General features: G+C 43.6%; 1 protein-coding gene across 2 annotated transcripts in view; it reads right to left on the reverse strand.

Annotated features, from left to right (window-relative positions):
• CFDP1 (craniofacial development protein 1) overlaps window positions 1-24,572 on the reverse strand; it is a 151,820-nt gene that overhangs the window by 9,191 nt on the left and 118,057 nt on the right. Inside the window, exon 6 of one of the 2 annotated variants that reach the window (XM_045382217.1) lies at window positions 1,950-2,108. The exons of the other annotated variant lie outside the window; for it this stretch is intronic. Coding sequence (XP_045238152.1) covers window positions 1,950-2,108 — 159 coding nt within the window. The remainder of the gene's footprint in view (window positions 1-1,949; window positions 2,109-24,572) is intronic. 2 annotated transcript variants of the gene reach the window in all.

Raw genomic sequence — 24,572 nt, forward strand, 5'->3', positions numbered from 1 at the left:
AAGCTCATGAAGCTGTTTAAAATGTTTTTTTTTTTTGGGCTGGGCGCTGTGGCTCATGCCTGTAATCCCAGAACTTTGGGAGGCCGAGGCGGGTGGATCATGAGGTCAGGAGTTCGAGACCAGCCTGGTCAACATGGTGAAACCCCATCTCTATCTACTAAAAATACAAAAATTAGCAGGCATGGAGGCGCATGTCTGTAATCCCAGTTACTTGGGAGGCTGAGGCAGAAGAATTGCTTGAACTCGGCAGGCGGAGGTTGCAGTGAGCCAAGATCGCGCCACTGCACTCTAGCCTGGGTGACAGGGTGAGACTCCCTCTCTAAATAAATAAATAAATAAATAAATAAATAAATAATGTTAAAAAAAAATACTGGTCAGCTTCCAGGTTCATTTAGATAATCTTGAAGCCTAATTTAGAAATATGACCCCTCCCAAAATAAATCCTTTGCCTATCATTAATAACCTGAATGAGCTAGGTGCAGGGATGTGCCCCTGTGGTCCTAGCTCCATAGGAGGCCAAGGCAGGAGGATTGCCTGAGCCCAAAAGTTTGAGACCAGCCTGGGCAACATAGTGAGACTCTCTCTCTTAAAAAAAAAAAACTTGAATGACTTGGACTTAATGCAAGCCTTTATGTGACAGGTGTTCCGTAAAGTGCTTTATGCATATTACATATATGTAAGCAATACATGTATTATCTCATGAGATCATCACAACCACATAGCGAGGATGGTATCATTATCCCAATTTTATTGGTGATGGAGCTGAGCCTCAGAGGTGTCCAGCATGCTGCTGGAGAAGAGCTTACTGGTGAGGGCAGAGCTGCTGAGCAGCCAGGGCTCTCTGAGTGGGACACTCAACATTTCCTTTCATGGCTAGGGGTGAGGACTATTGATTTTGAGCCATGAAGTCACTTCTGTGGTAACTTCCTTGGTGCCTTCTGAGGTCCCTAAGTACTTATGAACACCATTTCTTTCTTTCTTTCTTTCTTTCTTTCTTTCTTTCTTTTTGAGACAGAGTCTTGCTCTGTCACCCAGGCTGGAGTGCAGTGGTTCAATCTTGGCTCACTGCAACCTCCGTACCTCCCGGGTTCAAGTGATCCTCCTGCCCCAGCCTCCCAAGTAGCTGGGATTACAAGCGTGCACCACTATGCCTGGCTAATTCTTGTATTTTTAGTAGAGATGGGGTTTTGCCATGTTGGCCAAGCTGGTCTCGAACTCCTGACTTCAAGTGATCTGCCTGCCTCAGCCTCCCAAAGTGCCGAGATTACAGGTGTGAACCACCATGCCTGGCCACCATTTCTTTCTTGATGTTTTGTTTAATCACCAGTAAGACAAATATGACAAGGAAAGGACCCTTTTTACAACTGAATACATAGGTTATGAACATCCTCTTTGTATTCCACAGTGAAGAGAAAGAGGTGCAAGTGATGGCCTGTGGTGCTGTCTGAGGGCCTGGCCTATCACACAGGCTATAGCCAAGGGTAAAGCCCCACCCTGGGCCATGATGACACAGACCAAAAAAAAATGTCACAATAATGCAACATCTAGGCACTCCAGTGGCTCTGTTTTTGAAAGATTTGAACTAGTTTGGCTTCTCAGAAGGACAAATGATTCAGATAAGGCCAAGGCTGCTACCATGGGCCAGATCCAACCACTAGGCAACTTATAGTTCACTGGAGCTGTAATTCAGCAAATTCAGCTTGGCAGACGTGACTGGCCCTGAGAGTACTCCTCACATGCCCCGCCTTCCCTCCATCTGCAGTGGCCTTCCCAGTGACGGGCCCTGCCCCACATTGGAACAAAGCCTTACTGACAGAACAAAGTGCTCACATTTTTAGTTCCATCATGAGAAGCTCCTGCTTGCTTACAGTGGGCAGTCTGTCTCCAATAAATCATTTGATTTCAGGGTTCTGAGGATTTTTCAAGGCATATAACCTACTCCTTCTTACCCCTCTTTCCCTCGATTATGGATGGCCAGTTCTTCACCAATCCCCTCTTCCTCCTTGAAGCTCTCCCAGTCCAGTTTGGACTTCTCGAGGGTGCTCATTTTCTGTTTCTTGGCACCAATTTTCCCCAAAAGGTTGCTCATGCCACTTGATCTTTTTAACCTAAGGAAAGAAAATATGAAAGAGGTAGCAGGTAAAAACTCTGATCTCTAGATTAACACTTTTTCTGCTGCACATGGGAATCCCCTAGATTGTAGCCATTTATCTTAGTGGAAGTCATGTTCATATTTGGGGCATTTCCTTCCTGGTGTGGAGAGCACTGTAAGTAAACTGGAATTCTAATGTGCTTTTCCTGCTTAACACCACTGTCTGCTCTCCTGAGCTGCGAACAGGAAATCCTGCCTCCTTCAGACCTCTGTGGGCTCTGTGTGGCAGGTCTCTGCTTGCAAGGAGGGGAGGAGCAGCACTTCAGGCAGGGCTTTGGAGTCACATGCCAAGGTCCAACTTCCAGCTTAACTGTGCGACTCTAGGCTAGTTATTTACTGCATGTTCCTTGGTTTCCTAATCTACAAAGCGAATGCTTACTCACAGGCTGTGGTGTATTTTACATGTAAAGGGCTAAAATTGCACTTGGCACAGCGTCAAGGTGCAATAAGCATGAGCCACTCTGAGTCACTGTCATCGTTTAAGCTTAAAGCCCCAGGGGATTCTTTTAACAGAAAGAGAACCAGTTCCCAGCACTGATGAGTGAAAAGTCCCAGTACTGTAAAAGGGTTCTAAAATCAGTTTCCTTTCAACTCCTGTGAATTGGGCCCTGGTTTTTCCCAGGAGGTGGAGAACATTCCTCACTCTGAAAGCTCACATGCGGAATGTACAGCCTGTGCTCCACTTGCTGGTGATGCTATCATGGACAGTGGGAGAAACCCCAGATGCCCAAATTCAAGTCTTGGCAAGTCAAATATTTCCAGTCATTGTTAAACATATGAGATAATGTAAGAAAAGCAAAATGCAGTTAAGAAGATGGTATGAGGGAAAGTTTGGTCTCTTTATGAAATGAAACGAAATCATCTACCAGCATGTAGGAACTTGGAAGTTATTTTCTGCCTCATGGGGATATGCAAGAAAGTTAAACATTTAAAAACTATAAGCTAATGTCAAATGGTCTACTGATAATAATACCTTTACTTGTCTAGAATGTTTGTTCTCCAAGTGCTTTTGTAGCCATGATCTCATCTAACTCTTACTAAGGCCTGTGACACAGGACCCAGTCTCAGAGTTGGAAGGGATCACCTTTGAAATAACCTAGTATCACCCTAACCCATTCCGAAACCCCACATCCCTGCCGCACAGCACGGTGAACAACCACTCACCCCCTGTGCCTGGGGTGAGCCAACAGGCCAACGTCCACACTGAACACCAGACTGCTGGGACTGAACAATGACCCTAAGCATTCTCATTCTATTAACTTTAGTAGAGAGGATGTCAGCTTCCCTGCTTGGGTCACACCCCAGTACATGCTGAGCTTAAGATCAACTCAGAATAGGCTGGGCAAGCTTCATCATCTTTGTATTAAGTTGGACAAATAAACAAAGTTCAGAGAGGTTAAATGAAAAAACACGGGTCAAAGCAATAGACAACAGAGATCCGGGACAAAGCAAGACCTCTCCTGACTCTCAGTCTGCACTGCACTATCTCACCTCCAGATGAGAAGTGACTGGAGAGATTTTCTCTTCAGTTACTTTACTTCCCAGTGTGCTTAAGAGAACTCCAATAGCTCTTTATGAGCTTTCAATTCATATCTTCTAAGCGCTGTTTTCTAGACAACTCAACTCCTACAATGTCATGTGCGCACACACACACATACTCTTTCTCTTTCACCATTTTACCAGGAATGGACCATGAGTGGGGATATGGAAACTTACTGTGTCTCAAATCTTTTTCCTTCTCATCTTCCTTACTGCTACTGCCCGACTTCTCATTCTTATATCACCTGGATAACTAAACAGCCTCTTTACTGGTCTCCCTAACCTGTTTTTCCCCATCCTCACTCAGTGGTCCTATCCTGATATCTACTGACATGCTGTAATTAGACTGAATATTCCAAAACACAAAGCTTATCATGTCTTTCTGCTTAAATGTCTCTTCACTGACTCCTTTTTATTTTATTTTTATTTTTTGAGATGGAGTTTCTCTCTTGTTGCCCAGGCTGGAGTGCAGTGGCATGATCTCGGCTCACTGCAACCTCCACCTCCCGGGTTCAAGCAATTCTCCTGCCTCAGCCTCCCAAGTAGCTGGGATTACAGGTGCCCTCCACCACATCTGGCTAATTTTTTGATTTTTAATAGACAGGGTTTCGCCATGTTGGGCAGGCTGGTCTGAAACTCCTGACCTCGGGTGATCTGCTCACCTTGGCCTCCCAAAGTGCTGGGATTACAGGTGTGAGCCACTGAGGCCAGGCCCATTGACCCTTTTTAAAAATATAATAATTAAAATAAATTTTTATGTATTTACTCTTTTAGAGACAGGTTCCCACTCTGTTACCCAGGCTGGAGTACAGCAGTGAAATCACAGCTCACTACAGCCTCAACCTCCCCGGGTCAAGTGATCCTCCCACCTCAGCCTCCTGAGTTGCTGAGACTACTGGTGTGTGACACCACGTTCAACTAATTTTTTTATGTTTTCTAGAGCTAGGGTCTTGCTATGTTGCCCAAGGCTGGTCTCAAACTCTTGGACTCAAGCAATCCTCCTGCCTTGGTCTCCCGAAATACTGGGATTATAGGCATGAGCCACCATATCAAGCCTTATCTCAGCTTTAAAAGAGGAAGCCTTCCCTAATCTCTGGGTTAGGTGCCCCTGTTGGTATTTCTATCACACCAGTTCTTTTCATATGGGAACACTGATTTCTCTTTAGATGCTTGTGAACTCTTATTTCAGCTGCAGCTGTACTAGATGGTTCTGGGCAAGTGCAGGTTCATTCACTGTTGACAACACCCCACCAAAAGCACATGCCTGAAGACTTTCCATTTCTGGCTGCAGGATCTCCTCTGAGCCTGCCTGCATGCCACAAGTACTGCCTGCACAGGTGGTAGAGCTCAAGCCATTGGGGCTAGCCAGAAAGAACACAAAAGCTGGTGGTTAAATGGCCAGCCTCCTACCCCTCACAAGGTAGTTGTAGGAGGTGCCCTGAATGCTTCTCAGAAATTCTGGTGCCATCAAGTCCTTGTGGCCTTGGAATTGTACTCTTATATTAACTTTTCCTTCTTCCTTATCTCATTCTTTCCACTACTTACACCTGCTCCCTGGGATCATTTCCCAAATAAACTCTCTGCACTCAAAATCCTTGTCTTACGTTCTGCTTTGAGGGGAATCTAACTAAGGCTGTTAGGAGAAAAATTATTTTCCTCGTGTAGTCTTTATCTTTCTGTGGCTATTTAAGTTCCTGGGTCTCCAAACCTCTCTAACCATTGACAGAGTTCTGTGAACAATGGGCACTCAATAAAGTCAACCATGTCACCTGGATTACAGAACCAATTCATGGAAGAGAATCAGATCTTTGTAGAACAAAATATTTTTTAGAGCACTTCTACACTGAAGATTTTACAGGGAACAATTCACTTTTATTCTTCCATCAGCTCTCAACAGCCCAGGGTTTGCCATTTAATTTGGGCAGCACCACAGGCCATGTATGCCACCTCTCCCATTCAGCCTACAGCTCCAGTGGTATTCCTGGGTTAGGCCATCTTTTTGACGAATTACTTTGAGAAGTCTATGAGAAACTTGATTTTTTGATGGACAGCAGTGAGAAGGTTTCCAGAAAGGAAAAAAACCATAATACCCCTTTGGCTTGCTCACCATAAAACATCAGTAAAATGTCAACTGTGCTATTATGCTTTTGGGGAAGGCTTCCAGCTCTCCTTTCACTGGGTCATCAACATGGTGTAAGATGTCCTAATGTGATAGTCTCTAAAGCAAAACGATATGTCTTTTATTTGAGGCTAACTCAAAATGAATGACACACTGATAGCAGCAGCCAGAACACACAGGGGGGCTCATCATAATCAGGAGACCAGCAGCTTCTTCCGAGAACCTGGTGTGTGGGCTCCCTCAAGATTCTGAGCCCTCCCACTTACCCTCCCACCCTGACAGGGGTTTCAGTGTCCTAATCCTGGCGTCATTTCAGCACAGCTTTCAGAAAGGCAGATTTACTATGACCTTGCCCCTTTCTCTGCCACAAAGGTACATCAACTAGGCTTTCAGGAAGCCAAGGCAGGAGAGAATCAGTCTCTGGGCAGGGGCCGCTGACCTTACTCTGAGAAAGAACACAGGAAAACCTACTTCAGCCACGTACTTAACCTCTGAGAACTGTGGCTAGCAGGGGACAAACCAGCATTGGCTCTCCAGGCATCTGGCAGCTGTGTATATTGGAATGGGGAAGTCAGAATTCCCTTGTAGATTTGTTTTCATCAAGAACCAATCCAGTTCCAGACCAACAGAACCACTGGTTTCTTTGTTCTGGATCCTAAACCGTAGGGCAAGGTACTGCCAGAAAGTCTGTTTTAACAGACCACCCTTCAGATGACGGTACTTCATTGAGTCAAGAGACTCCTCACCCACCTGTTGCAAGTCAAAGTTCAAAGAAATGCACCATGCACTTGCTCACCCAGATTACATCCCGAATGTTATGCTGAGGGACTCTGGAATGTTATTACCAAGATGTTTCCAATGTCACAATGACATTGCAACCACCTCCTCCTGAACATAACGAGACTTTGTTGACCTTACTACCATAAATTTGATGTAAAGACTAATCCTGGGCCGGGCGCGGTGGCTCAAGCCTGTAATCCCAGCACTTTGGGAGGCCGAGGCGGGCGGATCACAAGGTCAGGAGATCGAGACCACAGTGAAACCCCGTCTCTACTAAAAATACAAAAAATTAGCCGGGCGCGGTGGCGGGCGCCTGTAGTCCCAGCTACTCAGGAGGCTGAGGCAGGAGAATGGCGGGAACCCGGGAGGCGGAGCTTGCAGTGAGCCAAGATCGCGCCACTGCACTCCAGCCTGGGCAACAGCGTGAGACTCCGTCTCAAAAAAAAAAAAAAAAAGACTAATCCTGTTCAAGGAATGTGGCCTTTGCTTTCACCAGCCAGCTTCCATGCCGTAAGAGAGCGTGGCTGAGTGCAGCTCATACTGGTGAAAGAGACACTTATTTTCCAAGCTTATCTTTCTTGCGTATTTTGTTCAGTTATCCATCAATCAGCAATTATCTTCAACTCCCTTCCCACCATGCCAGACCAAGACCTACCATAACATCAGACACCAACCAAGACCTTGATTAAGAAACTAAGAAAAGTAAAAGAGACACAGAATGTAAAATGACAAGTCATGTTTTTCCCTTCTAGGTTCAAAGTTTATAATGATAATTTTCTAGAACTTACTCTGCTTCTCTTTAGCAAAAGAAATGTAATTTTAACAAAAATGTCATTGTAACTAAACAATAAACTTCATCCTGTTGAGTCTGTCACAGAGATATTATGGTAACTTGTTTACTTTGTTCCACGTCCATTAGCATGGACTTGGATTTGTCCAACCGACTGATTTTGTAGCAAGAGCACTGTTCTATCTGACCACCCTCAGCAATGCCTGCTGTTTGCTTAAAAGAGGCAGTGGAAAGGAGCTGGGAGAGTAACTTGCCAAGTGGAAAGGCTGACAGGGCTTACCAACTGTTTGTGAAGGACGGTAGGAAGATCTTTCCTGGTGATCTTTAAAATCATCCCCAGGTACCCAGCCATCTCACAGAATAGAAATTTAGGTTTGGAAAGGAATTCAGAGTCATTCATTCACTGTATTTATCCAACAGAGATTACTGAGAACTTACTCTCTACCAGACACTGTGCTCAGAATGGGGATATAAAAATATATAAAGCTTAATTTTCGGCTTCAAAACAAAAATCCAGTGGAGGACAGATCAACATACAGGCAAACTGTAACCACATATTATAAGGGCACAAAAGAAGAAAAGCTGAAGGGATGTTTAGTCCAACCTCCTTATTTTATAGATCAGTCAACTAAACTCCAAAAGGTTAAGAAACCTGCCCAAGTTTATAGCAGGAGACTTGGGATTAGTACTCAGTGTTCTTGATGCCCAGACTACTGTCTTTTCTACCTTGCCTGGTGCTAGATTTAAGTCCAAGTAGCTGGGACTATACACATATGTCACCAAACCCAGATAATTTTTTTTTTTTTTTGAGACGAAGTCTCGCTCTGTCGCCCAGGCTGGAGTGCAGTGGCCGGATCTCAGCTCACTGCAAGCTCCGCCTCCCGGGTTTACGCCATTCTCCTGCCTCAGCCTCCCGAGTAGCCGGGACTACAGGTGCCGGCCACCTCGCCCGGCTAGTTTTTTGTATTTTTTAGTAGAGACGGGGTTTCACCATGTTAGCCAGGATGGTCTCGATCTTCTGACCTTGTGATCCACCCGTCTCGGCCTCTCAAAGTGCTGGGATTACAGGCTTGAGCCACCGCGCCCGGCCTCAAACCCAGATAATTTAAAAAACATTTTTGTACAGACAGCGAGCTTGCTATTTTGCCTAGGCTGGTCTTGAACTCCTGGCCTCAATCATCCCACTTTGGCCTCTCAAAAGTGCTGGGATTACAAGTGTGAACCACTATGTCCAATCTATTACATTTTTAATGGACTAAATCCCCATGATTTGACAATGGACTTACCCAAACACTATTTTTCTCATAACAAAATATTCAACACTACACTTGAACTGACAGACCAGTACCAAAAGTGGACCGCAAGGATAGGGTTAACACGTGTACAGAAGCACCACTGACCTTTACTCTAAACTTCAACAAGTGAAGGCTGGATTAAGTCTATGCCTTCCATCTAATAGCCTGGATAATTACTAAAATGCAACTTATTTGGAACAAAAATTCTTTGGCAGAGATACGCAGTTTCCCTAGTATTTGTCATCTGCTTACAATGTAGGAATGGACCTTTACAATTTTTTTTTTTTTTTTTTTTTTTTTTGAGACGGAGTCTCGCTCTGTCGCCCAGGCTGGAGTGCACTGGCCGGATCTCAGCTCACTGCAAGCTCCGCCTCCCGGGTTTACGCCATTCTCCTGCCTCAGCCTCCCGAGTAGCTGGGACTACAGGCGCCCGCCACCTCGCCCGGCTAAGTTTTTGTATTTTTTTTAGTAGAGACGGGGTTTCACCGTGTCACCGTGGTCTCGATCCTCTGACCTCGTGATCCGCCCGTCTCGGCCTCCCAAAGTGCTGGGATTACAGGCTTGAGCCACCGCGCCCGGCCAATATTTTTTTTTTTTAAAAAAGAAATAGAGTCTTGCTATGTTGCCCAGACTGGCCCCGAACTCCTGGGCTCAAGCAATCTTCCTGCCTCAGCTTACTAAGTAGCTGGGACTATAGGCTCACACCACCGTACTCATCAGGAATGAATCTTTTTGTAGCTCATTCATGAACTATTAATATTGTCCAGAGTCATGGAAGGTCTGACACTGGCCTGGAACTCTCTGAGAAACAGGAAGAAAGCAAGCTTATGAAGCTAATTCTTCGTTGAGTGTTGTCTGTCTGGAACCAAGGTTTCTCTTTCACATTTTCTCTGGAATTAGCTAAAATCCGTAAGACTAAAAAGTACAACTCAAAGCCCTGGGCAAATTTCACTACCCACCTGTATAAATCTCTAAGTAATCTCCCCAAAGCCCAAGATTAGACCACTCAAGGAAATGGACTGGAAGCCACTGATGGCATATTAGGGAGCTAGTTTAACTCCTGTTCACTTCTCAACACTGTATTGACAGTACTCTACGGGCCAACGGCCTCAGGAAAGCAGAAAACCAGAAGTATGACAAGTTCCAAAGATTTTAAACCTCTTATGGCTTGAAAAATTGTCAGTACTTTTAAATCTATTAATAAAGTTGATAACAGTGCCAGTAAAAAAAGTGCCATCTATCAGCAAAAGGCAAAAAGAAAAGCTGGCAAATAGCAACAGCTTTACTGTTTTTATACAAATAGAAAAGGATTTATTCCTCAGTTCTATTGTTCTTTGCTAAGCCAATAATGAAGGGCACTTACATTTGTCTGATTTGATTTCAGCTGCTCTACATCTTTATAACGTGTGTCTGAAACATACCTATTTTAGTGACAGAAGTCCTGAATTCTAATATCTCCTGAAACACGTTACAGAAAGCCCTTGCCAACCCTTCCTTCCATGTGTTGTTGAGCGGAGGTGTGTTTTGCCCTGTTCTGGCCTCTCAGCTGACTGCCAGGGAGAACTAAGAAATTTTAGCTGACTTTGGTTCTATTTAAATGAAGAGCTCTTCCTATATAAGATACCACCATCCGTTTGTAATTACTAAGACAAGGACTGTTTTCCCAAAAGCAGTAAAGGTACTCTAAATGCACAGACTCCTGGTCTCTATTATAATCAAGGGCATTCATTTTGAGAATGTCAGATGGGGATTGGGGCTCTCAAGTGACACTGAAATGGAGTTTTTCTCTGGGACAAGCTAACTGACCTGCTGGGCAGTCTCAGTACAAGGACCAAGAGAAAGCTAACATTCTTCTCTATGAAGAACAGTCCTTTACTGGTCTATTGTTCCACTGCAACCAACCAACTCAGTGGCTTTGGGTCTCTTGCCACAAACAATAATGTGTTGTTTGTGTTTATTACTCTGTTTATTTCAGAACTTTCAGAGACGCTCTACATTTGATAAGTGTTAGGAAAGTGCAGATCCTCTTCCACACCCTTCCTTGGTGCATGTAAAACATCTGTGATGCTTGGTTCACACCATATAATGCAGAGAGAAATGCTGCAGGAAGATGTAAAAGAACTTGTGCTACCAGGTAAACATGTGAGAGTTTTTTTGTTTTTTTTGGGACAGGGTCTCGCTCTGTCATCCAGGCTGAAGTGCAGTGGCGTGATCTCGGCTCACTACAGCCTCTGCCTCCTGGGTTCAAGCGATTCTCCTGCCTCAGCCTCCTGATAGCTGGGATTGCAGGCACCCACCATCACAGCCAGCGAATTTATGTATTTTTAGTAGTGATAGGGTTTCACTATGTTGGCCAGGCTGGTCGCCATGAGGCCTGGCCTCAAGTGATCTGCCCGCTTGGGCCTCCCATGGTGCTGGGATTACAGACGTGAGCCTCCCTCCGTGCCCAGTTGGCATGTGAGTTTTAATGTGTGCGAGTGTTCATTCCACTCTTGCCTCTGAGGGAAGTTATATGGTGAAACATGCCTTAGTTCTTCAGAAAGCAAAATATCATCAAGCCGTCTTCTCTCTTTGCATGTATTCCCTTGAATTACATAAAATAAATTCCACAGAGAATCTCACGTTGAAAGTTTGAGTTGCTGCCCCTAACCAAAGCAAATGAGATGTCTTAAAGTCAAATGAGTGTTGTTTTTGTTTTTTTTTTTGTTTGTTTTTTGTTTTTTTTTGAGACAGAGCCCTGCTCTGTTGCCCGAGCTAGAGTGCAGTGGCATGCTCTTGGCTCACTGCAACCTCTGCCACCAGGGTTCAAGCAACTCTCCTGCCTCAGCCTCCGGAGTAGCTGGGGTTACAGGTGCCCGCTACCATGCCTGGCTAATTTTTGCATTTTTAATAGAGATGGGGTTTCACCATGTTGGTTAGGCTGGTCTCGAACGCCCAACCTCAGGTGATCCGCCTGCCTCAGCCTCCCAAAGTGCAGAGATTACAGGCGTGAACCATCGCACCTGGCCTTGTTCATTGTTATATTTGTCTATTTGAACAGAAAGAAAAGGAAGTGAATAACTACCTTCAATGGCAGTAAGATAAGTTACTTAATGGGCTACAACAAGGAATACCAATACATGGAAGTGCCAATACATGCTACAACATGGATGGACCATGAAAACATTATGCTAAGTGAGAGAAGCCAGGAGCAAAGGACCATATATTGTGTGATTCAATTATATGAAATGTCCAGAATAGACAAACCTACACAGAAAGTAGTTTAAGGGTTGCCAGGGTCAAGGAGAAATGGGGTTAGGAGTTGGGGGTGGTAGCTGCTGACAGCTAATGACAAATAAAGGGTGCAGGGTTTCTTTCTGGAATAATGAATATGTCCTAAGTTGTAGTGATGCACAATTCTGCAAATATACTAAAAGCCATTTAACTGTAGACTGGTATGGGAATTATACCTATAAGCTGTTTTGAAAGATGATAAGTGACTATTCTTTCTCTAGGTACTGGATTTATACGCTCAATTTATCTTTTATTATTCAGGAAAAATAAAAGGAAATAAAGGAAATTTTTATTTTTATTTTGACACGGAGTCTCGCTCTGTCACCCAGGCTGGAGTGCAGTAGCACGATCTCGGGTCACTGCCACCTCTGCCTACTGAGTTCAAGCAATTCTCCTGCCTCAGTCTCCCACATAGCTGAGATTACAAGCACCTGCCACCATGCCTGGCTAACTTTTGTATTTTTAGTAGAGATGCGGTTTCACAATGTTGGCCAAGCTGGTCTTCATCTCCTGACCTCAAGTGATCCGCCTGCCTCAGCCTCCCAAAGTGCAGAGATTACAGGTGTGAGCCACCATACCCGGCCAGGAAAATGTTATTAAAGCAAAAATGTGTTTCCTGGACTCACAAAAGCATCACATAATTGGGCCATCGTTTGGCCAACCTAAAGAAAGGCTTTAGCCTAGGCGACATGGCAAAACCCCGTCTCTACAAAAAATTTGCCAGATGTGATGGTGTGCGCCTGTAGTCCCAGCTACTTGGGGGGCTGAAGTGGGAGGATTGCTTGAGCCTGGGAGGCGGAGGTTGCAGTGAGCCGAGATCATGCCACTACACACCAGCCTGGGTGACAGAGTGAGACCCTATCTCAAAAAAAAAAAAAAAAAAAAAAAGAGAAGAGTTTCCTAGCAGAGCAATTTATAATAATGATATTCAATAATGAGAAATGGGTGCTGGCATTAATCAGCCTTGAGGCTGGCTCTTGCTTTTTCTTCTTTGTTTTTGTAACCTTAAGGTGGTATCTCGGAAGGGTTATGTACAAGAATTCCATTATCGTCTGGTGAGGAATTCCAGTATGGTCTGGTTCGAAATTCCCCCCAACTTTATAGTTTGAAAAATGTCAAACTGAAAGAAAAGTTGAAAACAGAACCACTATTTATCTAAATATGCTTCACTTAGATTCAATTGTTAACATTTTGCCACATATAACTTTTCTTTCTATATATAAATTTACTTTTTAGCCGGGCGCGGTGGCTCAAGCCTGTAATCCCAGCACTTTGGGAGGCCGAGACGGGCGGATCACGAGGTCAGGAGATCAAGACCATCCTGGCTAACACGGTGAAAACCCGTCTCTACTAAAAAATACAAAAAACTAGCCGGGCGAGGTGGCAGGCGCCTGTAGTCCCAGCTACTCGGGAGGCTGAGGCAGGAGAATGGCGTAAACCCGGGAGGCGGAGCTTGCAGTGAGCTGAGATCCGGCCACTGCACTCCAGCCTGGGCGACAGCGAGACTCTGTCTCAAAAAAAAAATAAAAATAAAAAATAAATTTACTTTTTTGTGGCTGTGTACAGTCATTGCATCACTTCACCTCTACACACTCTAGCATGTGTCTCCCAAGGACACTTTCCAACATACACCCAAAAAATTTAACATTGATATAATGACACAATATATAGTCCAATATAAAGTCCAGGTTCAAATTTCCTTCAATGCACCTCCCAAAATGGCCTTGTCAGTTGCTCCCCATTCTCTCCCATCATGCATCACATTTGAAAGTTTCTTTAGTCTCTTTTAATCTTGTAATCTAGCGTCTCTTGCCTTTGGTTTTGTTGTTTTGATTTTTGGTCTTCGGTGTCTTGTTCATTTTTAAGAGTCCAGTCTGGCTGACCTACAGAATGTTGCTCATTGGATTTGTCTGTTTCCTATGACCAGATTCAGGTTAAATATTTTTGCCAAGGATGCTAAAAAGATGAGGTTGGGTACTTCTTACTGAACTATCATCAGGGGCACTAGTGTCAGGTCAGCCCATCCTGGCGATGCCAAGTGTGATCCCTTTGGTAAGGTTCTGACTGCCAGAACTCTCACTTGTAAAGGTATACTTTCCCTCTGTAATTAATTTGTAATTCATGTAAAATATGTGGGATAATACCCTCAGGAAGTTCAGGAAGTTCTGACCGCTTCTTACTTCTTACGCCTCACTCTATAACGTCTTTGGTTATGTCTACAGACAGACTAGAGTGAATTAATAGTAAAGAATCCTATTTGAAAGGCCAGGCAGTGTGCTGGCTCACACCTATAATTTGAGCACTTTGGGAGGCCAGGGAGGGAGGATCGCTTGAGCCTAGGAGTTCGAGACTGAAGAAAGCTGTTATTGTGCCACTGCACTCCAGACTGGGTAACAGGATGAGACCCTGTCTCAAAAAAAAAAAAAAAGTCCTATTTGAAGGACAAATATACAAATATTCAGGAAATCCCCAAAGGAGAGTAAAGCTCTAGCTGTAAAAAAGTCTTTAAAAAGTAAAAGAGCAGTTAACTAGAGAAAAGGCAAAGGGCTATGGGATCTTCAGCAGAGTCCTAGATTGGACAGGCAAGTAGTGAGGACAGAGGCCTCTCTGGTCAATATGGAGGCCCTCACCTAGATGAGTGGAGACTCTTCTCAAGGCCTGGTGCCTGGTACGCATGAGGGTTAAATCACATGAAGTCAGCAGCAAAGAAAACCTCTTCTGACCTGCCGCCAGACCTCTAAGGAAATAATACTTCTGAATTTCCCTTCCCCTTTGTCCACTCAAATGTGGTTTCATCTCCTCCCCGGGAAAGAGATAATGCTGCAAACCCTTCCCGCCTCTGCTCTAGCAATTTCCTTCTTTGAACCACTCCCATGGTGGGGGAGTCCTGGCAAAGCAGAGAAGGACACTCCACCATTTCACAGCAGTGTGGGAGTAAAGAAGGCCGGGGGCTCTCCAAGGAGGAAATGTTGAGTGTAATGGAAACTAGATTCTGCCTGGGGAGGAGATGCTTTGCCCCTGAGGTGCAAACTGCTGTCGCTTTAATTTGTATGATTAGACACAGCTGGGAAGAATAATTTACTGACCAATACAGACAATTTACATTTCTGAGACACAATTTTAAAGGAATTATTAAATACAGCTTCTAACAAAGACCATAATGACATCTTTCTTTATGCAGAACCCTGGGAGCTCAACAGAGGAAGACACAGCTTATTTTCCAGATACTGGTTCCATATGGGCTACCACCAGTTACAGTTGCAGAGGCCAAAAAAAGCTGAGGTGTAGTGAGCATCTGGCATTAAAAGTCAATGACCTGGCCAGGTGTGGTGGCTCACCCCTTAATCCCAGCACTTTGGGAGGCCGAGGTGGGCGGATTACCTAAGTTCAGGAGTTGGAGACCAGGCTGGCCAACATGGTGAGATTCCTTGTCTCTACTAAAAAAATACAAAAACTTAGTCAAGCATGGTGGTGCCCGCCTGTAATCCCAGCTACTCAGGAGGCTGAAACAGGATAATTGCTTGTACCTGGGAGGCAGAGGTTGCAGTGAGCCGAGATTGTGCCACTGCACTCCAGTGCACCACTGCACCCCAGCCTGGGCAACAGAGCAAGACTTCGTATCACAAAAAAAAAAAAAAAAGTCAATGACTCCTTTCAAGGAGAACTGTGCTGTGCTGTGCTGTGCTGTGACTGTGACTGGTCTGTGCCGGTCTGGAGCCACACATTCTCATGAACACTCCCCTGATCGTTCCCATCAGGGACAGCATGGCCAGGCAAATAGCACATCTCTCCAACTAAGTCAACAGGACAGACAAAGCACTGGGCAGAGGATCAATGTGCCTCAGTGGTGGGTTGTTTGGCTGACTGCTGATTAGGGAGTTGGCATGCTTTCTTAAACATCAGCATCCTGCTTTTAGACATTCAGCTTTCTTTTTTCTCCCACGGATGCAAGTCTCTGTCTCTTCATAACGAAACCTGAGGATGTTAACATAAATTTTCAATTCTTGGGCACCTCTCAGGTTGAGACCAGGCTAAAGTTTCAGGACACAGGGGTGTCCTCAGTCAAATCAGAAATAATTCCTTACATCATAGACACCTCTCTTAAAACGAGCCATGCCTGCCCCTTTCTAGAAATGAGTAGGCACATTAAGCACACGGTTTTAAATGAAACTCATATGAGCTGAACACATTTTGCAAAATTACTCCCTCTCAATACCAAACTTATTTATTTTTTTGAGATGAAGTCTCTGTTGCCAAACTGGAGTGCAGTGGCGCGATCTCGGCTCACTGCAACCTCTGCCTCCCGGGTTCAAGCGATTCTCCTGCCTCAGACCCCCGAGTAGCTGGGACTACAGGCACATGCCACCATGCCCAGCTAATTTTTTTGTATTTTTAGTAGAGACTGGGTTTCACCATGTTGGCCAGGATGGTCTCAATCTCTTGACCTTGTGATCTGCCTACCTCGGCCTCCCAAAGTGCTGGAATTACAGGTGTGAGCCGCCATGCCCAGCCCCAAACTTCTCACTGCTACTAAATAAGCATGCAAAATTCCAAATGAGGACGAGAGATAGACATTGGACACAGCTGTGATTCTTGACACCTCAAAGTTACGTCTGGGGTTGGAGGGGAGCGTGCTTTATGGTCCTTGCATTACAGGAGGCTGAAGTGGTGAAGGTCATTTTTAAGCACTTGGCACTCCTGCTAGGGTCCTGACTCCCAAGTCTATTTTCTCAGTGGCATCCACAACATCGCTTGCTCATTCAGTTGCCAGGGTAGCATCTCTGGCTTCCTACAGGCCACAATTCTACTAACATCAATGGGAAACTTAATGAGGCTCAGATCCCAATCTGCCTCTCTTCCTCCAGAGGCAGCTCCCACCTCTCCTTACAAAGCTGGGATACGGCATCATCAGCGTTCCCCCTGTGGTGCCACGCCTTACAACCCAGGATTTAAAGAGCCCTTAGGAAGCAATCTATACAAGGGTGATCACAAGAATGGGGTTACTTAAGCATTTGAGCCCTAAGTGTCACTACGCTAAGGCAATGCAAGGGATTTCAACAAAGAAATATTCGTTCTCACGTAGTTTGATACTGAAAGCAGAAAACTTTCTTTTTACTGCATACAGGAAATGGTTTTCATAGATGCTAACCACAGCTGAGCCATCTGTAAACCACAACATTGTTTCTCTTTAACAAATGAAAGATTTTTACCCATGGCATCACTGACCATCAAAAAGAATTCCCATCCTCCATCTCTAGAGCAAGAAAAAACAGTAAGTAGAGTTTCTTTCCTTAATCTGCTAGCCAGGGGTTGCTAAAACAGCCTTTTCATTCAGAAATGTAGTTTGTCCTCCAAGGTTCATGTCACCCATCCCTACTGCTAGGTGATGTACAAACCCTTGAACAAGTCCAGTTTCTTTGCATTCTGAGAACCCCTCGGAGCATGCGCTTTTATGTGACCATGACTCACACTGGGTCATAATGTAAAACGTATAACTATGATTGAAGGCCAAAAAGTTTGAAAGAGATGCTTTAGCATTCACTGGCTGGCAGACGAAGGTCTGTTGAAACAAAGCTGGCTGGCTCTGCCAGCATAGACTGAAGGAATACTAGTTAAAAAAAGAAAAAAAATCAAGTGCAATCAACGAAAGTAGGGCAGACCCTTCTATTCCTTGATTCTTCCCTGTGTATTATTCATTTGTTTTGGGAAACTTGGCATCACAATCTCCCTGCTGTGAGAGCAAGGCCTCTGACCTGGCGCTCCTCACCCCAAACTGTGAGACTGTGTGACTAACACCCTCTCCTGGGGGACCAGTGGCTTTGTTATGGCCTTCCAGTCACAGAGAGGCTCAGCTGGTAACTCTGCAAGGATTGCATGAGCGTGTTCATTGTTCTCAGTGTTCAGATGAAGGAACGGGGCTCAGAATATGGGACACTGATGGTCTCATGTGAATGAAACAACTGAAAGGAGGGAGACTCATGCAAATAAAAGAACAAAATCCAAAAACATGACCTCAGTCACACCAAGGAAGAGTTCCCTCTAAGAATGAAGAGAAACAAGAACCTAAATATAAGCTACTAAATTTACTTGTACTCTGGAAGAATGCTGGAAAATCTGATGACTTATTATTTCTTATTCTCAGCTAGCATTTTTTTTTTTAAGAGATGGGATCTTGCTGGTTTTGAACTCCTGGGCACAAGTCATCCTCCTGCCTCAGCTTCCTGAGTAGCTGGGACTCACAGGCACATGTCATCATGCCTCACTCAGCTAGCAGCTAATACTTTAATATTTTAATTTATTATTATTATTATTATTATTATTATAAGACAAGGTCTCACTCTGTTGCTCAGGCTGATCCTGAACTCCTGGGCTCAAGGGATCCTCCTACCTCGGCCTCCCAAAGTGCTGGAATTACAGGTGTGAGCCACAGCGCCCAGTCTGGCTAATACTTTTATAATAGCTTTACTGAGATGTAATCCACATTCTAAAGATTTCACCTATTTAAAATGGTACAACTCAGTGGTTTTTAGTATATTCATTACCACAATCTCATTTTAGAAAATTGTCACTACTGCCAAAAAGCCCCTTATATCCAGTAGCAGTTACTCTTCATTCCCCCAACCAACTCTTGGCAACTACTACTTTCTGCTTCAACAGATTTACCCCTCTCTCAGGCAATACTTTAAACCAACCTTGTCCAACTTGCCTTATTCTGTTGTTATTGTTTTGGGCTTTTAGCAGCCTGAAGCCATGTTTTTTAGTTTCTGTCTGTAGTGATAAGCGGAAAAGAGGGGTGAGGAAGGGGCTTTATTGGCCCACCCAGATATAGAAACTAAGAACCCATGACTGGTCTTATTTTCTCCCTTGGACACCCCTGTTTAAACCATAAATTTAAGATTATATATAAGCATCCAGAAGAAACAACACATCTCTCAATTGGTATCTATCACAGCCTCCTATAGGAAACACATTTAAACTTTCCTAATTTGTTTTCTACATGATGGTCATGCATACATTTTGTAAGAAGAATCAGAAATCTAGTTTTTACACAGGAATATTAGAATATCTGAGCATTGCTTGAAAAGTGAAGTCCCAGATATCACCAACAGTATTTCGGATCTGTGTTTTTAAAGCACTTGGGTACAGTGGCTTTGCAGTCAGTGTAGAAACCTGTCCCTTCTGCTTAATCAATTTTTATTTATAGTCATGTGTTGCTTGTGTTCTGAGAAATGTGTTAGGTGACTTCATTGCTGTGCCAACATCATAGAGTGTACTTACACAAACCTAGATAGTATAGCTTACTACACGCTTACATTGTATGGTAAAGTTGATTGCTCCTAGGCTACCAATCTGTATAGCATGTTACTGTACTAAATACGGTAGACAACTGTAACACAATGGTAAGTATCTGTGTGCCTAAACACATCGAAACCTAGAAAAGGTACAGTAAAAATATGGTACAGTTGAGCATCCTAAACCCAAAAATCTGAAATCCAAAATGTTCCAAAATCTAAAACATTTTGAGCACTGACATGACACTCAGAGGAACATTTCAAATTTTGAATTTCCAGATTTGGGACGCTCAACCACTAAGTAAAATACAAATATTTAAAAAAAAAAAAATCCCAAATCTGAAATGTTTCTGGTCCCATGCATTTTGGGTAAGGGATACTTAACCTGTGCATAAAAGATTAAAAAAATGGTACAGCTGTATAGGACGTTTACCATGAATGGAGCCTGCAGGACTGGAAGTTGCTCTGGGTGAGTCAGTGAATGAGTGGTGAGTGAATGTCAAGGCCAAGGACATTACTGCACACTACTGTGGGATTTTATAACCTCTGTACACTTAGGCTACAATACATTTATTTAAAAATTTTTTTCTTTCTTCAATAAAAATTTAACCTTAGCTTACTGTAACTTTATAAATTTTTTAATCTTTTAAAACTTTTTTTTTTTTCTTTTTTTTTTTGAGACGGAGTCTCGCTCTGTCACCCAGGCTGGAGTGCAGTGGCCGGATCTCAGCTCACTGCAAGCTCCGCCTCCCAGGTTCACGCCATTCTCCTGCCTTACCCTCCGGAGTAGCTGGGACTACAGGCGCCCGCCACCTCGCCCAGCTAGTTTTTTTTTTTTTTTTTTTTTTAGTAGAGACGGAGTTTTACCGAGTTAGCCAGGATGGTCTCGATTTCCTGACCTCGTGATCTGCCCGTCTCGACCTCCCAAAGTGCTAGGATTACAGGATTGAGCCACCGCGCCCGGCCCTTTTAAAACTTTCTGACTGTTTTGTGGTAATGCTTAGCTTAAAACATAGCACAGCTGTAGAAAAACTTTATATCCTGTTTCCATAAGGTTTTTTCTATTTTAAAATGTTTTCATTGTTTTTACTTTTTAACAAAAAAAAGGAAAACTAAGACAAACACACACATTAGTCTAGGCCTACACAGGGTCAGGATCATCAATATCACTGTCTTTCACCTCCTTACTTTGTCCCATTGGAAAGTCTTCAAGAGCAACAACAGGTCTGGAGCTGCCATCCCCTATGACAACAATGTTTTCATATGGAATCCTTCCTGAAGGACCTGCCTGAGGCTGTTTTATGTTAACTTTTTTTTTTTTAACAAGTAGAAGGAATACACTCTAAAATAACAATTAAAAGTATACTATAGGGCCGGTGCGGTGGTTCACACCTGTAATCCCAGCACTTGGGAAGGCTGAGGCAGGTGGATCACCTGAGGTCAGGAATTCAAGACCAGCCTGACTAACATGGTGAAACCCCATCTCTACCAAAAATACAAATTTGCCGGGCCTGGTGGCACGTGCCTGTAATCCCAGCTACTCTAGAGGTTGAGGAAGGAGAATTGCTTGAACCCAGGAGGTGGAAGTTTCAGTGAGCCGAGATCATGCCATTGCACTCCAGCCTGGGCAACAAGAGCGAAACTCTGTCTCAAAAAAAAAAAAAAAAAAAGAAGAAGAAGAATAAGTACACTATAAATACATAAAACAGTAACACAGCTGTTTATTCTATTTTATATGACTGGCAGCATGGTAGGTTTGTTAACACCAGCATCACCATGAACACACGAGTGGTGTGTGGCTGTATTTATTTTTACTCTGGGCAAGTTAATTTCTCTGAGGCTCAAATAAGTAACCAATTAGTAAAATGAAAATAAGAACTACCTTGCAGGGTGATGATTAAATGAGATATTCATCAACTCAGCCCTTATCCTTGAGTGCCTTCAGTGTGCCAGACTCTTTTTTGGCCACTGGAGATAGACAGATTTCTTGTCCTCATTTAATTTAGTCACAAGAGACAGATACACAAACAAGCAATTACATTAGGAGAAAACCACTACACAGGAAGTGCAGTAGAGCATGAGTCTGAGATGGGGAAAGCTATAGAGAGGGTGGGGGAGGTGTCTGAGAGTTGAACGATGAGAAAGAATTTGCCACAGGGACAAGGTGGGATAGAGAAGTCCGGAATAAGGCAATAGGCACTGAGATGTGTGTGAATGCACTTAGCATAATGCGTGGTGCACAGCAGATCATCAATACCTCCCGTCGTCCTCACTCTTATCCTCGTGTTATGAAAAAAACTCACTCTAGAATCCAGAAAGAAATTTTAAAAATTGCTGTTGCTGGCCAGGCACAGTGGCTCATGCCTGTAATCCCAGCACTTTAGGAGGTCAAGGCAGGTGGATCACCTGAGGTCAGGAGTTTGAGACCAGCCTGGCCAACATGGTGAAACCCCGTCTCTATTAAAAATACAAAAATTAGCCAGGAGTGGTGGTGGCAGGCGCCTGTAATCCTAGCTACTCAGGAGTCTGAGGCAGGAGAATCACTTGAACCTGGGAGGTGGAGGTTGCAGTGAGTTGAGATCATGCTATTGCACTACATCCTGGGCGACAGAGTGAGACTTTGTCTCAAAAAAAAAAAAAAAAAAAAAAAAAATTGCTGCTGCTAGGAAAGATTAGTGCATCTGGGACTTAGAAGTTGCTTGTTCTTTTTCTGAGGCTAAGTCATCTTTGGCAGCAAAGTGTATTTTAAATTTAGATGGCTTCTTTCCCCACAAACTTTTAATTTTGAGAAATTTCAAGCCAAGAAAAGCTGATGTCCTTTAATCAAGAATAGTCCCCCTACCTGTAAAATGGCCTGCTATTTGGACTTGTCTGATTGTTAATTTGAGCTTCTTTGACGGCATCTGGGAGTCTTCTAGCATGGAAAAAGTCCTTGAACTTTTCTCCATCTATACCCACTCTTTGGGTGACTGCATCCAGTCCCATGGTTTAAATACTATTTGTATGCCTATGACCCCCAAATGTCTTACCTTCAGCCCAGACTCTAACTCCAGCTTTATATATATACCCAACAGCTTTGAGTGCCGTACTCTGCTCTGCTTATAGCCTTGCACATCTTAGTTGTGGGGGACAACATCTGTCCAGTCCTTACCTCCCAGACCCCCTCTCCTAGTACAGCCCCTTGTACAGTCCCCTTCAAGCATGCATCCACCTTACAGGCCTTGCCTCAAGCTACCCCTTCTCCCCAATGACTCTCTGCCCAGTTATCACCTTGGCTAACTTCCTGACCTCCTTCAAGTCTTTGGTCAAATCTCCATTTCTCAATGAGGCTTACGCTGACCATCCCATTTAATACTGCAAGCTTCCTCTTCATCCCACATACCTGATCCTCCTCCCCTCCTCTGATTGTCTTTTCTCTGTCACACTTAGCATTTTCTAATGTACCCCATGATTTATTTGTTATGCTTATTCTTTTACTGTCTATTTCTCTGCTGTAGTGGAAACTCTACAATGGCTGGAACAAATGTCTATTTTGTTCACTGATATAACCCAAGCACCTGGCATGGTGCCTGGCACTTGGTAGGCACTCAAAAAATATTTGTTGAAAGAATGTATGGATCTTGGGAAACCATATCAATGTCACACATAAATCCCAGTGAAGTGATACTGATTAAAGTAACAACTCCGCATTGGCTAACCTCTTAGTTGCTACTCAAGCTAGCTAGGTTTTCTACAGGGGAACTAAGTATTTCAGAGCAAGCACAGGGAACCATTTATTAATTGCAACAGACATTCTTGAATGGCTGTCAATAGCCTAGAATTTGTCCTAGGCTGGCTTAGGCACCTCTCATGAGAGCCTGCAGAATGTTCAATGATTTTGTCATAAACCGTAATCTGAGGTACAGGGTATAAGATATCTTAGTTGACAAACAAATAAGGAACAGAATTAAGGAGAAGTCTGGACAAATTTTTCTTTGTTTTTTGGTCCATGAAAACAGAATCTTGTGATATTGGAGTCATTTTATGACTTTTTATGATCAAAAAGTGATATTGGAGTCATTTTACGTGAAAATGAAGCTCTATAACAACCAAATCAGGGGATCTACTGAAAGACTCTGGTGTGCCAAATGAGTTTTTCCCCTTGTCACTGGCTACACTGCAGCCGGGTTGCTTTTGTTTGTTTGGTTTTGGAGGGCTAGTTTTAAAGTCATGTACACTACCACGTTATCAGCCAAGAGCAATGCCTTAGTCCACTCTGGAAGCTAAAAACCAACAGTGGATGGACATAATTGGAGCAATTATCTCACTCAATACTCAGTCAACTGAACAACTCCTTGTCAGAATCTGCCAGAAAGAATTAATTTAGGTGTACAAATTTGCTACAGGCAGCAAGCTAAGCTGCAGAAAAGATGGCCACTCCCTAAAGCTGTCACATCCTGCCATGGCAAGGTAAGAGAATTATGCAGACACAAACTTCCTCTCTCGTTCAGTGGTCTGAGCTGGGAAGCACAGTGAACAGGTAAGGCGACTAACAGCAGCTGGAAAAAGATGCAAAAAGGAACTGGTGCTTCTTACCGCTGGGGACCATGGTGCCTGGTAGGAATGTCAGGGGTAAAAAGAAGAGCCTAAAATCTTCCAAAGAGAGGGGTAAAATGAGGTCATATATACAGATTCAAGACATCCAAATGGCTTCAGATTTCTCAACATTAGAAGCTAGAAGACTGACGAAAGCATTTTCCACCTATAACGCTATACCCAGAAAACCACAAATAACATGTGAAGGGAGAAAAAAATCATTTCCAGACATGCAAAGTTTCAAAAATTTAGCTCCCATAAACCTTTTCCTGAGGAAGTTATTAGAGGATGAGTTCTATCAAAACAGGGGAATAAACCTGGAAGAGGAAGACATGGAATCCAAGAAACAGAGCTCCACAAAGAGGAAAAAAAGGCAGTCCCAGAACAACAGCTGTACAGAAAGCAAAGAGAACAAAGAGCCCAGACTTGTGCAGGAGGATGGAAGGCTCCAGAGGGATGTTATGGGAAATGGGACAGAAGGGGAAGGATGGGACTGACAAATTATAGAATATAGTAGAATAGTATAGACTATAGTCGAATATAAAGTATGGTAGAAAGAGTATTCGGAAGGATTTTATGGCTTTGTTGAAGAGTTTGGAAAAAAAATTTGTGATAGGGACAGAAAATCATCCAGCCAATCAAATATACACATATATACATAAAAGGAAATATAAAAATAGTCCATGCCATGGCTCAGTAGTGAACAATACCGGATAATCAGGTCAATGCCAAATTATTATTATTATTATTATTTTGA

The sequence above is a fragment of the Macaca fascicularis genome, chromosome 20 (genome assembly GCF_037993035.2).
Source record: "Macaca fascicularis isolate 582-1 chromosome 20, T2T-MFA8v1.1".
Taxonomy (NCBI): domain Eukaryota; kingdom Metazoa; phylum Chordata; class Mammalia; order Primates; family Cercopithecidae; genus Macaca; species Macaca fascicularis.